General features: G+C 41.5%; 1 protein-coding gene across 3 annotated transcripts; it reads left to right on the top strand.

Moving 5' to 3' along the window:
- The first annotated feature begins 8461 nt into the window (after positions 1–8461).
- On the top strand, positions 8462–15660 carry pcmtd2a (protein-L-isoaspartate (D-aspartate) O-methyltransferase domain containing 2a). 3 transcript variants are annotated; one of them, XM_035738403.2, is made up of 6 exons: positions 8462–8808; positions 9549–9855; positions 10170–10272; positions 10590–10761; positions 13358–13481; positions 13988–15660. In XM_035738403.2, the coding sequence occupies exons 2-6, from the start codon at positions 9549–9551 to the stop codon at positions 14428–14430; spliced, it is 1149 nt and encodes a 382-aa protein (XP_035594296.1). In that variant the 5' UTR covers positions 8462–8808; the 3' UTR covers positions 14431–15660. The 3 variants fall into 3 exon arrangements, with proteins under 3 accessions (XP_035594296.1, XP_035594294.1, XP_035594295.1); XM_035738401.2 differs by having other exon boundaries at positions 8463–8624; positions 9540–9855; XM_035738402.2 differs by having other exon boundaries at positions 8464–8808; positions 9540–9855.
- Positions 15661–15816: the final 156 nt, after the last annotated feature.

The raw sequence follows: 15816 nt of genomic DNA, 5'->3' as shown, positions 1-15816 counted from the left end.
CTCTCCGGAGAATGCTCCCAACTCGAATGAGACCTGTAGACTTGTCCAATTCAGGAGAGAGGTTTTGGAGGCGGCTTTTCAAAGGGACTACTTTACCACTTTCCAGTTATATGGAGGTCTTCTGGGAAGCAATTTCTCTGGGAGTGCTGGAGGAGCAGGGTCTCACATCGAGAACCGTCAATATCTGTAGAACCAGAGTTTTGAGGGGGAGTTCAGTTGATGGACTGGTAAATGGCTTCAATCAGTTCATTCCAGGTATTGAAGTGAGTGGCGTCTGGCAGCGGAGTCACAGTGTTTTTCTCAACTCTGATAGTTACTCCAGTGGTGCTACAGAGGGAGTCTTTGGTAACTGATTAGGGGGTAGGGGATGGAATGGAGGGCCATGATTCAACCTGTGTGGAGCCGACAACTCAGCCAGAATCTTTCCTCTGGGGATGTCATCTGCTGAGTTGATCTGTGTGTCAACATACCTCCAGTCCTGAGGTGATGCGTGGTCCAGGAGTTTAGTTACACGGTTGGCAACAAAGACCTTGTATCGAAAAGAGTGATTTCTGAGTTATGTGTGGAGCAATTGAAAATTCCTGGTGTTTGTGATGCCCACCATTTGGTGCGACGCAGACCTGGTGGGGAGCATGGTGAGATAGAGGAGTCGTTGTCAGTCATTTTGAGTCAGTCTACCAGACAAAGTCATGTTAGGATACATCAATTATCCTGTTAGAGCTTTTGTCCAGACTCCACTGTGCTGTTTCAGGTGCAATGTTTATGGTCATGTTGCAGCAGTATGGAGGAGGGAGATTCCAAGATGTGGGAAGTGTGGAGGCAACCATAGGACAGAGGATTGAGAAGGTTCGGAGGATCAAGTTGTGTGTGTTTCAATTGTAGGGGTGATCATGTTGCTGGAGATCGGAAGTGTCAGCTGCGAGAGAGGCAGATAGAAGTGGCCAGAGTCAGAGTAGTGCAGAGGGTGTCATATGCTGAGGCAGTGAAGAAAATGGAGGAGGATGGGTCAAAGGTGAGGGATCCTGAGAGGATCCCAGTGAGAAGTAGATTTGAGCCAATACAGAGGGATAGGGTAACATGTGAGTTATTTTTCAGTAAGGTTGGCATCTTAGAGTTCATAGTAATGGTTATCAACTGTACCGCAGAAATGGAAAGTAAATCACAGAAAATAGATGTTGTGGTGGCAGCTGCAGAGAAGTATTTGGGTAGATGAGATTTAACTTCAGAAGCGTTACAGCAGGGGTGGGCAATTCCAGTCCTCGAGGGCCTGATTGGTGTCACAGTTTTTACCCAGCTACAGCTAACACACCTGACTCCAATAATCACCTAATCATGATCTTCAGTTTAGAATGCAATTAGTTGTGTTTCACAGGGATGGAGAAAAAGTGGGCCACCAATCAGGCCCTCGAGGACCCCTACGTTACAGGGTGAGTTGAGGTGTGGTGTATTTGTATTTTTATTCATTATGAATCCTCATTAGCTGCTTCCAAGGCAGCAGCTACCCTTCCTGGGGTCCAGCAAAATTAAGGCAGTTTATTCAATTTGAAAAACATTACAATACATTCACAACACACTATGTGCCCTCAGGCCCACACTCCACCACTACCACATATCTACAATAGAAGATCCATGTATACGTGTGTGTATATGCATGTGTCTGTGCCTATGTTTGTGTTGCTTCATAGTCCCCACTGTTCCATAATGTGTATTTTTATGTTTTTAAATCTAATTTTACTGCTTGCATCAGTTACTTGATGTGGAATAGAGTTCCATGTAGTCATGGCTCTATGTAATACTGCCTCCCATAGTCTGTTCTGTATTTGGGGATTGTGAAGAGACCTCTGGTGGCATGTCTTGTGGAGTATGCATGGGTGTCCAAGCTGTGCGCCAGTAGATCAAACAGACAGCTCGGTGCATTCAACATATCAATTCCTCTCATAAATATAAGTAGTGATGAAGTCAATCTCTCCTCCACTTTGAGCTAGAAGAGATTGACATGCATATTATTAATATTTGCTCTCTGTGCACATCCAAGGACCAGCTTTGCTGCCCTGTTCTCAGCCAATTGCAAATTCCTAAGTCCCTTTTTGTGGCAACTGACCACGACTGAACAGTAGTCCAGGTGCAATAAAACTAGGGCCTGTAGGACCGGCCTTGTTGATAGTGATGTTAAAAAGGCAGAGCAGAACTTTATTATGGACAGACTTCTCCCCATCTTAGCTACTGTTGTATCAATATGTTTTGACCATGACAGTTTACAATCCAGGGTTACTCCAAGAAGTTTAGTCACCTCAACTTGCTCTATTTACACATTATAAATTACAATATTTAGCTGAGGTTTAGGGTTTAGTGAATGCTTTTAGTTTTAGAAATATTTAGGACTAACATTCCTTGCCACCCATTCTGAAACGAAATGCAGCTCTTTAAGTGTTGCAGTCACTGTAGTAGCTGACGTGTATAGTGTTGCGTCAACCGCATACATAGACACACTGGCTTTACTCAGAGCAAGTTGCAGGTCATTAGTAAAGATTGAAAAAAGTAAGGGGCCTAGACAGCTGCCCTGGGGAATTCCTGATTCTACCTGGATTATTTTGAGGCTTCCATTAAATAACACCCTCTGTGTTCTGTTAGACAGGTAACTCTTTATCCACAATTTAGCAGGTTGTGTAAAGCCATAAAGCATAAGTTTTTCCAGCAGAAGACTATGATCGATAATGTCACACTGAAGTTTAACAAAACAGCCTCCACAATGTTTTTATCATCAATTTCTCTCAGCCAATCATCAGTTATTTGTGTCCCATCCTCCCAGGCTGTTGGCAGGGGCAGATATGGTCAAAGTAGTGGAACGGGGTAGTGGGGTTTTATTGAGTGTAGATGGCAACTGCAGAGAAGTACCTGGTTCAATGATATTTTACTGGAGAAGAGTTAATGGGGTGGTGATTTATATTTGTATGAAATAGTGGTGTATATAGGTGTAGGGTTAGTTGGTGTTGCACTTTTTATTTTATTTTTAGGAACAGGAATAATTAAGATAATTGGATGTAGGTACGCCGTGACTGGCCTCACTTTAGCATAGTAGGTGGCAGTGTAGGCACCTTTAAGTTGGATGTGATCCGCCAACCTAGTCCCAAAGAAGAAGAAGAATTTGTTTGGCAGACCGTACTATTTCAGTTTCAGTGTTTGGTTACAAGGCACCTTTTCTATTGTAATATTGTGTATTTTGGATGAGTTTATGACAAAGTAAGTTTGTTCTTATTTCTTAATTTATACTATAATTTTATTGAGAACATTTACTGTTTGATAAATTTGTTTGCTTTATGCATGTATGTTTTTATATCCTTGTTAACCATCACATCCTTAAATCTCTCATCTTCAATTAAATTGAAATAACAAACCGGGCAACAGCCCATTGAACCGCAAACCACCATCTGTGTTTTAATGGACACACCACCACGATAGCCCTCTATATCTCAAACCAACAGTTACAGCAAGATAGTCCTTTTACCACCAAAGGTTTTCACAGGTTGTGAAATGCAGCTATTGAAATGGTGAGAACAGACATATATATCTGTTGGGAAAAAAGTTGGGTTATTACCACACAAATACCTGCTTGTTAACAAGGTCAAAGAGGTCTCTTTCAGAATGATCCATAAGTATTACCCTGCGAATCATGAAGGAACTCAAAATGCATTAACATTATCAATACTTTTTGTGTTGAGAATCCAGAAAAAGTTTTGCATTGATTTTGGCATTGTCTACATGTAAAGAAATGATGGCAAGATATTAATAGCTTAATTTAATTGTTAAATTTCTTGATGATTTTAGTTTTTTTTTATGGGAGAATGTGCTGCTCTGTTTCCTTAACTATAAAAAGGATAAAGAAAAACAATTTGACCTCAAATCTAATTGTGATAATGGCAAAATGTCATATTCATAAATGTAAATGTAAATTTATCTATAAGGAATTCGAGCAGTACATTAAGACCATACTACATTATTCTAATAAGAAAGCTGTTAAAACAATCAATATGTGTGCATCTTTTAAGGTCTTTGTATAATCTGTAATTTAATGTACCCCCTAGCATATGTTATCATTGTCTGTTTGTATACTTGTATGTATACTATTTTTTATGCTATAAAAAATAGTATATTATATATATATATATATACAAATAACAACAACAAAAAACAAATATATATATTTTTTAAAGGAGAACAGACATATATTACATGGTGGTTTATAACCTATGGCTAAGCTCTGATGACATCTGTCGGCCAGTTCAGGAAATGCTAATATCATGAAGCATATCTGCAATTGTTCAATGAAATTAAAACCACTTCGTTTTGTTTACCATCAAAGAGTGCGTCCCACCAGCCATAATGTTAACGGTGGATACATATTCCAGTGCATTCCATGCCAATGTCACATGCAAATAGCAATTGATTTCCATGAGAGATCGATCGATCTACATATATATATATATATATATATATATATATATATATATATATATATATATATATACAGTGCCTTGCGAAAGTATTCGGCCCCCTTGAACTTTACGACCTTTTGCCACATTTCAGGCTTCAAACATAAAGATATAAAACTGTATTTTTTTGTGAAGAATCAACAACAAGTGGGACACAATCATGAAGTGGAACGACATTTATTGGATATTTCAAACTTTTTTAACAAATCAAAAACTGAAAAATTTGGCGTGCAAAATTATTCAGCCCCTTTACTTTCAGTGCAGCAAACTCCCTCCAGAAGTTCAGTGAGGATCTCTGAATGATCCAATGTTGACCTAAATGACTAATGATGATAAATGCAATCCACCTGTGTGTAATCAAGTCTCCGTATAAATGCACCTGCACTGTGATAGTCTCAGAGGTCCGTTAAAAGCGCAGAGAGCATCATGAAGACAAGGAACACACCAGGCAGGTCCGAGATACTGTTGTGAAGAAGTTTAAAGCCGGATTTGGATACAAAAAGATTTCCCAAGCTTTAAACATCCCAAGGAGCACTGTGCAAGCGATAATATTGAAATGGAAGGAGTATCAGACCACTGCAAATCTACCAAGACCTGGCCGTCCCTCTAAACTTTCAGCTCATACAAGGAGAAGACTGATCAGAGATGCAGCCAAGAGGCCCATGATCACTCTGGATAAACTGCAGAGATCTACAGCTGAGGTGGGAGACTCTGTCCATAGGACAACAATCAGTCGTATATTGCACAAATCTGGCCTTTATGGAAGAGTGGCAAGAAGAAAGCCATTTCTTAAAGATATCCATAAAAAGTGTTGTTTAAAGTTTGCCACAGGCCACCTGGGAGACACACCAAACATGTGGAAGAAGGTGCTCTGGTCAAATGAAACCAAAATTGAACTTTTTGGCAACAATGCAAAACGTTATGTTTGGTGTAAAAGCAACACAGCTCATCACCCTGAATACACCATCCCCACTGTCAAACATGGTGGTGGCAGCATCATGGTTTGGGCCTGCTTTTCTTCAGCAGGGACAGGGAAGATGGTTAAAATTGATGGGAAGATGGATGGAGCCAAATACAGGACCATTCTGGAAGAAAACCTGATGGAGTCTGCAAAAGACCTGAGACTGAGACAGAGATTTGTCTTCCAACAAGACAATGATCCAAAACATAAAGCAACATCTACAATGGAATGGTTCAAAAATAAACATATCCAGGTGTTAGAATGGCCAAGTCAAAGTCCAGACCTGAATCCAATCGAGAATCTGTGGAAAGAACTGAAAACTGCTGTTCACAAATGCTCTCCATCCAACCTCACTGAGCTCAAACTGTTTTGCAAGGAGGAATGGGAAAATATTTCAGTCTCTCGATGTGCAAAACTGATAGAGACATACCCCAAGCGACTTACAGCTGTAATCGCAGCAAAAGGCGGTGCTACAAAGTATTAACTTAAGGGGGCTGAATAATTTTGCACGCCCAATTTTTCAGTTTTTGATTGGTTAAAAAAGTTTGAAATATCCAATAAATGTCGTTCCACTTCATGATTGTGTCCCACTTGTTGTTGATTCTTCACAAAAAAATACAGTTTTATATCTTTATGTTTGAAGCCTGAAATGTGGCAAAAGGTCGCCAAGTTCAAGGGGGCCGAATACTTTCGCAAGGCACTGTATATATAGTGCCTATAGAGAATCCCTTGAACTTTTTTCACATTTTGCCAGTGCCTCAGTTTCATGCATTCATGAGGATTTTTCCCACTTATCTACACACACCATACCCCACACTTAAGGGGATGTGTGGATTTAAAAAAATATATATTAAAAATACAAAACTGATATCATAACTGCATATCTCCCGAGTTAATACTTTGTGGAAACACATTTGGCAGCAATTACAGCTGTGAGTCAGATAGGTCTACCAACTTTGCATACCTAGATTTGGCCAGTTCAGACCATTCTTCTTTACAAAACTGTTCAAGCTCTGTTAAGTTCATTGGGGAGCATTGGACATTAATCTTCAAGTCATGCCACAAATGTTCAATTGGATTTATGCTGGGTTTTCCTCAGGGACTTTTCTGTACATTGCTCCATTAATTTCCCCTTCTATCTGGATAAGACCTTAACGATGAGATAAATCCCCATAACATGATGCTACCACCACCATGCTTCACAGTAAGGATGGTATTCATTAGGTGATGTACCATGTTAGGTTTGCGCCAAACCTAATGCTTTGCATTTAGGCCAAGAAGTTCAATTTTGTCAGACCACAACTTGTTTCACATGGATACAGAATTAGTATATTTTTGCATACTTAAAAACAGGATTCAAGGTGGGCTTTCTTGAGTAATGGCTTCCTTCTTGCAACTGTACCATACATGCCAAATTTGTGGAGTGCTTTGGGATATTGTCACATGCACACTTTGACTAATCTTAGCCATAAAAGCTTGTAGCTCTTTCAAAGTTGCCGTTAGCTTATTTGCAGACCGCTGTAATACCATAAAATAAGAAAGTTGCCATTGGACTCTTGTGTGATTTTGAAGGTGATCGGTTACACCTGAGCTAATTTAGGATTGCTATTACAAGGAGAGTGGAACAGTTATCCAACACAACTATTTAATTGTTTAATTTTTATAGATAAAACGTTTTTTATTTTTTTTTATTATTATTATTATTATATAGTTTTTTTTTTTTACAAATGTCCAGTTTTTTTCACTATGAAGTTCAAATCAAATCAAATTCATTTATAAAGCCCTTCTTACATCAGCTGATGTCTCAAAGTGCTGTACAGAAACCTAGCCTTAAACCCCAAACAGCAAGCAATACAGGTGTAGAAGCACAGTCGCTAGGAAAAACTCCCTAGAAAGGCCAGAACCTAGGAAGAAACCTAGAGAGGAACCAGGCTATGAGAGGTGGCCAGTCCTCTTCTGGCTGTGTCGGTTGGAGATTATAACAGAACATGGCCAAGATGTTCAAATGTTCATAGATGACCAGCAGGGTCAAATAATAATAATCACAGTGGTTGTCGAGGGTGCAACAGGTCAGCACCTCAGGAGTAAATGTCAGTTGGCTTTTCATAGCCGATCATTCAGAGTATCTCTACCGCTCCTGCTGTCTCTAGAGAGTTGAAAACAGCAGGTCTGGGACAGGTAGTATGTCCGGTGAACAGGTCAAGGTTCCATAGCCGCAGGCTGAATAGTTGAAACTGGAGCATCAGCACGGCCAGGTGGACTGGGGACAGCAAGGAGTCACCAGGCCAGGTAGTCCTGAGGCATTGTCCTAGGGTTCAGGTCCTCCGAGAGAGAGAACGAAAGATAGAATTAGAGAGAGCATACTTAAATTCACACAGGACACCGGATAAGACAGGAGAAATACTCCAGATATAACAGACTGACCCTAGCCCCCCGACACATAAACTACTGCAGCATAAATACTGGAGGCTAAGACAAGAGGGGTCGGGAGACACTGTGGACACTGTGGTTGTGGGGTAGGATGTGTAGATAAATGTGAAAAACAACTATATGCATTTTATTTCCAGGCTATAATGCAACAAAATATTAACATTTCGACAGGGGTGCAGACTGTCTATAGATAGGCACTGTATCCATATAGGCTTACAATTGTCTTATGCCGCGTTCGTATTCTGGTCGGCACTAACAAACTCGAAAATGTCCGAATTGATGATTCGTTTATAAATACTATCAGCATGTTGGAAATGTCAGGGTTTCCCAGTACCGAATAGAACATGAACGTGGCAATATCCATCCCACATATTACTTTATGTTTCATGTCAAACAAGGTAAATAACTTTAAATGGTTATTACGAAATCGCATTTAAAGCATAGTTTCTATTGGAGAAAAATTGCCTCTTTACATCTAGGCCGGTGCAAGACGGATATTCCATCGAAGATAACTGACTTGCCTAGTTAAATAAAGGTTACATTAAAAAATAGTTTTCTTTCACAGTGGCGCGTTCCTCTGCCCAGGTGTTGCTGGCGCCTGTCAGATCTTACAATATTACCCCACCGGGGGTGCTGAGCGCACATTTGGGTGTTACTGCGTGTGACGTTATTGTCAGCTGGTCAATGTTTACTTCCATAATAGTGGTGAAATCTATTGAATGTGTATGGGGGGAAACGAGAAGGTAACAACATATACGATTTCAACATAATTTTGAGAAGTACAGTTGACACTATAAAGCAGCGTCGATTAAACGTCACTTCCATAAGGTAAAGACAGCTGCTTCGTATTTCTGTTAGCTCCAACCAGACCACAATTTTTCTTCTCTGCATAGCAGCTCTTCATAGACGAGATCAACAGAGACAAAGGTGATACTTTTTTTATGTAGCTTACATTGCGGCTGCAGTTTGTGCACGTCTTGGTTGGTTGTTGATAACAAAGCCTTATCAAACTATTTCAAATAAGGCATAACAAAACACTATGACGAATGCGTATGAAATGATGACCTAAATGTTGGTTGCAGTAGTTTTGGTGGCAATGAGAATATTTATGTAATACAGACTCTTTTGTTATTCAGTGGCGCAGCTGTATTTTGTGTGTCCGTTGATTGGTGCGAAATATGCCTCTCTACCACCGTCACTAGGATTCTCGTGTACTGTGGCAGTGCCACCGCCCGGCTACTGGTGAAAACACAGGGAAAGGGGTTATTTGACTTGTTTATGATATAAGAACTTAATGAAAGACTTGAAGAAAGTGGTTATAAAACCAGGCCTGTATTTTGCACACACCTTCAAGACCCTAAAAGACTCACTATTTTCTCCAGCTACTGCTTGGCTCTGTTAAATGCAGATGGAAAATAACATTTATTTTTTATAATGTCCCAAGTCAGTGGTTAATCCAAATATAGCAATAAAAAAGTTATTATCTGGAGCCTGAGGTCAGCATTTCGGAAAGTACAGAAGCTGGTACGGATCATTGGGGAGACGAGGGGGATGATGAATCAATTGATCAATATTTGACACCTTTTGTCTGACTCAATCCTAGTTAAACCAACCTGATCTCTCAAGCTTACATTCTGTTTAATCTCTCTCTCTCTGAGACTGTGAAGATGGGAGGAGCAGTGAGTGCTGGGGAGGACAATGACGAGTTGATTGACAACCTGAAGCAGGCCCAGTACATCCGTTCGGACCTAGTGGAGCAGGCCTTCAGGGCAATCGACCGGGCCGACTACTATCTGGAAGAGTTCAGAGACAGTGCCTACAAGGACCTGGCCTGGAGGCACGGCAACATCCACCTCTCAGCCCCCTGCATCTACTCAGAGGTGATGGAGGCCCTGGACCTCCAGCCTGGCCTTTCCTTCCTCAACCTGGGCAGTGGCACAGGCTACCTCAGCACCATGGTGGGACTCATACTGGGTGAGTCAGGACAACACAAACCTCACCTGGCCAGGTGAAATATAGGCTGTGTGAAAAAGGATAGACTTGTTCCAGATTCACTAGATATTCTCAAAACTTTGGTGACTTAAATTAGAAAAGTGCTTTGCAATGGAGCAAGAGAGGCTGAGCACAATTCTTGCCATTGAGACTCTCAGCCACTTGTGGTCTCCACTGCTATACACAAGCCTGTGGATGTGCCCTGTTAAGGGAAAGAAAATGGAGAAGTGTAAATTATTGATGGACTCTCCTTGTTGATGGACTGACTCTTTCCTTGTTTCTCATCCTTACTGTAGGTCCATTTGGAGTGAACCATGGTGTGGAGCTGCACCAAGATGTCATTGAGTATGCATACCAGAAACTGGAGTTCTTCATCAAGACCAGCGACAGCTTCGACAGGTAGGAGGGTTTCATGATGAGAGAGCTGGAGAGAAGGTGGTAGAAAGAGAAAGGAGCTCAACAGAGCAGAAGCTCCTATAACTGTGGTATAATGCCATCAGGCACAACCAGTTAAATGTAATTACTCTGTAACAAGCTAGTAAGATAACAGTTATTGTGAGTAGGCTACTCACCACACAGAGTCTGTGTCTTCGGTGTACAGGGCACATTTATTCTGGGTTAGGTGTTGTTGATAAGATTGTCGAGAAAACTGTTTTGGAATGGGGCTGGAATGGGGGAAATGGGGGAAACGTGTGTTTCTGTCTGTGTGTGTGTAGGTTTGAGTTCTGCGAGCCCTGTTTCGTGATAGGGAACTGTCTGGAGATAGCCCCAGAGAGTGGTCAGTATGACCGGGTGTATTGTGGAGCTGGGGTGCAGCGGGAGCAGGAAGACTACATGAAGAACCTGCTCAAAGTAGGAGGAATCCTAGTGCTGCCATTGGAGGAGAAGGTCAGCATTTGTGCACACCCACAAACTATACCCAAACTATACAGTGCATTCGGAAAGTATTCAGACCCCTTGATTTTTTTCCACAGTTTGTGACGTTACAGCCTTGTTCTTAAATGGATTAAATATCCCCCCCCCCCAATCTACACACAATACCCCATAATGACAAAGCAAACACTTTTTTTCTTCTTTTTTCCAATGTATATAAAAAACACATGTACATAAGTATTCAGACCCTTTGTGTGTGTGTGTGTGTGGGGGGGGGGCATAATATACTGTAAAACCACCAGGAAATCAGCTCCAAGTGATTTTAATAAAATAAATATGTTCCCAAAAATAATAGAGAGACACGTGATCATATACAAATGTAAGCAAGGTTTGAAATGATTATGTCTTAGTCAAACATGATCTGTTTGGGCTTCTCGTGGTCAATTTACAGTCTACAAATGATTTGTAATTATGTTCCCGACCATTCGCTCAAGAAAGAAATCGTCCCGTGGCTGAATCTAGTTGATGATCCCTAAACTAGAATAAACTCATCTCTTCACCCAGTGCTATTTTTAGAACTTGAATCTATTCTGGTGTCTTGTGGTTTCATCTCCCCTGTCCCTTGCATTCTCTGTTGTAGAGTTTGTGTTGTCTCATCTTTCTTGATCCTGCTCCTAGAAGTGGTTTTTATACCATTGATACATTTTGACACTTGTTTCCTTTGTGCGTAGCTAATGCTCTGTGCTTCATTTATGACTTGGGTTTAGAGAAAGGTTCCATATGAATGCACTTTTTTCCCCTTCTAATTATAGTGCATTCAGAATGTATTCAGATCCCTTGACTTTTTCCATATTGTTACATTTTAGCCTTATTCTAAAATAGATAAAATAGTTTCCCCCTTCTCAATCTACACACAACACCCCATATTGGCAAAGCAAAAACAGGTTGTTAGAAATGTTTACAAATTTATAAAAAGTTAACTGAAATATCAGATTTACGTAAGTCTTCAGACCCTTTACTCAGTACTGTGTTGAAGCCCCTTTGGCAGTGATTACAGCCTTGAGTCTTCTTGGGTATGACTCTACAAGCTTGGCACACCTGTAATTGGGGAGTTTCTCCCATTCTTCTCTGCAGATCCTCTCAAGCTCTGTCAGGTTGCAGAGAGTGTCGCTACAGAGCTATTTTCAGGACTCTCCAGAGATGTTTGATCAGGTTCAAGTCCGGGCTCTGGCTGGGCCACTCAAAGACATTCAGAGACTTATCCCGAAGCCACTCCTGCGTTGTCTTGGCTGTGTGCTTAGGGTCATTGTCCTGTTGGAAGGTGAACCTTTGCCGCAGTTGGAGGTCCTGAGTGCTCTGGAGCATGTTTTCATCAGGGGTCTCTCTGTACTTTGCTCCATTCATCTTTCCCTCAATCCTGATTAGTTTTCCAGTCCCTGCCGCTGAAAACATCCCCACAGTATGATGCTGCCACCATGCTTCATTGTGGGGATGGTGCCAGGTTTCCTCCAGACATGACACTTGGCATTGAGGCCAAAGAGTTCCATCATGGTTTCATTAGACCAGGGAATGTTGATTCTCATGGTCTGAGAGTCCTTTAGGTGCCGTTTGGCAAACTCTAAGCGGGCCGTCATGTGCCTTTTTACTGAGGAGTGGCTTCCGTCTGGCCACTCTACCATAAAGGCCTGATTAGTGGAGTTCTGCAGGGATGGTTGTCATCTGGAAGGTTCTCCCATCTCCTTCACTAAGGAACTCTGGAGGTCTGCCAAAGTGACCATCGGGTTCTTGGTCACCTCCCTGATCAAGGTCCCTCTCCCCCGATTGCGCAGCTCTAGGAAGAGTCATAGTGGTTCTAAACTTCTTCCATTTAATAACGATTGAGACCACTGTATTTTTGGGGACCTTCTATGCTGCAGAAATGTTTTGGTACCCTTCCCCAGATCTGTGTCTCGACACATTCCAGTCTCTGAGCTCTACGGACAATTCCTTCAAACTCATGGCTTGGTTTTACTCTGACATGCACTGTCAACTGTGGAACCTTTTTTATATAGACAGGTGTGTGCCTTTCCAAATAATTTTAAATTAATAAAATTTACCACAGGTGGACTCAAATCAAGTTGTAGAAACATCTCAAGGGCAATCAATGGAAACAGGGTGCACCTGAGTTCAATTTCGAGTCTCCTAGCAAAGGGTCTAAAAACGTATTTAAATGTGTGTATGTATGTATGTATGTATGTAGGTACTGTAGGTCCTTGAGCTGTTCTTGTCTATTGATGTTCTGTATTATGTTTTGTGGGGACTCCAGGAAGAGTAGCTGCTGCTTTTGCAAAAGCTAATGGGGATCCTAATAAAATACCAAATAAGGTGTTTGTTTATTTTTGAGAAATTAGCAAACATTTCTAAAAAACTGTTTTGTTTTGTCATTATGGGCTATTGTGTGTAAGTTGAGACATTTTTATTTATTTATTCCATTTTAGAATAAGGCCGTAACAACATTTGGAAAAGGGAATGGTTCTGAATACTTTCCCGAATGCTCTGTAGATGTATTTATTAACCTTGCTTAATACAAACACATTTCAAGTACACATAAACACATCATTGTCCTTCCTAGTTGACCAAGATTACTCGAACAGGCTACAACAGCTGGGAGACCAAAAAGATCATTGCTGTGTCATTTGCCCCACTGGTGTTGCCCAAACACAGAGACAACAGTAAATCTAAAGCAGTGCCTTTACGTAAGTACTGTACGAGCATATCTGTCATATAATTGTCTTTGTAGCAGAGGTAGTTTTCAAAGTGAGCCTTTTGTGTGATGAGTAGCCATGTTGGAGTTCTGGACCCCTATTCGCAAAGCGTCTGAGTAGTGGTGTGCTGATCTAGGATAAAACATTTTATTTTAGATTATAAAGAATACAACAGGGGGACCTGATAGGGGAGGGAGAAGCAAGGCACCCCACTCTCCGAGGGTGTCTCGGGGGGAGTTAAGATTTGCAAAAAATAAGAAATATAGGCACCCTCTAAATTATTATTATTCTAGCTCAGCACTCCTACTGAGAGGCTTTGTGAATACAGGCCTTGCAGACTCAAGATACTGGGGAAGGAGGCAGGAGATGAAAGCAGCTGAACACTGTTGTCTAAAATGCATGTTGGAATAGTTAGAAAATGAGATTGCAGAACTTCCATCACTTACTATGTGGGGAGGGTGAAATGGTTTCATCGTGTGGTGTTTGTGCCTCCCCAGCGACCATGTTTGAGGTGCGGACTCTGCAGGACTTGGCTCGCATTTCTATCCGCCTGACGTTGAAGAAGACAGTGGCGGGGCCAGGGCCGTTGCCCAGGAGGAGGCTGGCCCACAGCGGGGAGCGGTTCCGACGGAGGCGGGCCCAACACCGTGGCTCCACCCTACTCTCCAACCGCTACGTATTCATGAGCCGCCTCATCCCCGGGCCGATGGACAACAACAACAACCGCTCTGGAACCGACACCGAAGAAGAGCAGGAGGACGAGGAAGTGGAAGAGGGGAACTGCAGGGTTCTAGGAGATCCTGAGGAAGAGGAGGAGGAGAGGAGGGAGGGTGGTGCCCTTCTACATGAGGCTCCAGTGAACCTGCTAAGAGAGAGGATCTTGGGTCTGCCGCTCCCTGAGCCTCTGAAGATGTACCTGCTTCACTACAGAGAGAAGTAGGGAGGGACAGAAGACGTGAAGCTGTGCGCCCATTCTTTAACTTGTTCCCATCCCTATGCCCTTGTTGACTCCCCTTTCTGGATTCAGAAGTAATGGATGTGTAAGAAATAGGCTGATAACCAGTGGAATGGCTAAAATGAGTTCCTACTATTTTTTTATACAGCCTAATAAGTTGCAAGTCAACAACTGGCTAATTTGAAATCAACCCCTAAAAACTTCATGTTGAAGTGAATATCTAGAATAATTGGATAAGTCGAAGAAATATGGTAATGGCACCATCTCCCCCTCCCCTGACAGCCCAGGTAAGCCTATCCAGAGGTGCCTAGGAGGTAACAGTTGAGTTGGAAAAACAAGGATGGCGAGTTAGGGATTGGAAGCTTACTTAGTCAGCCCCAGAGACGTCACCACCACCAGCCTCATAGGACTATCCCAACAACTCCTCTGAACACTCAATTCTCATAATCTCACTCAATTCCCTACCTGTGAACTCCATCTACCCATCTTTTGGGGTATCTTCGGTCTTGTGCCTAACCGGGGCACCCAGTCTCCAAGTCCTTCTTTATTCCCTTTGAATTTTGTAAATGTGATTGTTTGGAAAATTATACTTTTGACTGACCGAACAATTCAGTGGAGCTTTTGAGATGGACTTACAAGTACTAAAAGCCCCAAATGTTGTGAAAATATTTTCTCATTCTGTGTTCATATCTTACTGCATTGAATGTACTTGGTGAAAGCAGGGGATTTGTTGAAGAGGCCATTTCTGTTCAGGCAAATGTCGAGGGCTCCAGGCATTAAAGTATAGTAACACATTTTTGCATACAGTAGGTATAGAAATGAAAGGCCACATTGTCAAACAATATTACCCAAATTCACATCTTTTCAAATAATGGGAGACTGTAGAACACCCTTGGATTAGGGGTAAAAAGTGAATGAGTGTGGGATAGCAATTTACCATTGGGTTCTTAATGCAGAACTGTAGTCAAAGTAGTGAAGAATGTATGTATCCACCTGTGAAGGAATTTAAGTACTAATTGGTCTACATTGGAACTTCAGTGTAATGCTCTTTGATGGTGTTTATCGGTTGTTTATAAAATGTTTTGTCTGTTCTCAGTGCCAAACTTCTCCAGCAATGGCCGGCTCCAAATGTTTGTGGTTCCGTTCTACAATGTGTCAAGTTGTTCAGCGGAAGTAAACATTTGTATTTAGAATAAATATCTACGTGTGACAAGATGTTTGGAAAATAATTGTAGCGTGACTATCATTCAAATAAGTTAAACTATAATGCAAGCAAATTAAAAAGTTGTATTGCTTAAGACCAGACTGCTTGATTAGTTTTGAATATTGTGCTTAGCTGCAGAGTAGTCTTCACTTTGTGTGGGAAAAATT

This window comes from Oncorhynchus keta, chromosome 27, assembly GCF_023373465.1.
Source record: "Oncorhynchus keta strain PuntledgeMale-10-30-2019 chromosome 27, Oket_V2, whole genome shotgun sequence".
Taxonomy (NCBI): domain Eukaryota; kingdom Metazoa; phylum Chordata; class Actinopteri; order Salmoniformes; family Salmonidae; genus Oncorhynchus; species Oncorhynchus keta.
This window is presented reverse-complemented; position numbering and strand designations above follow the sequence as displayed.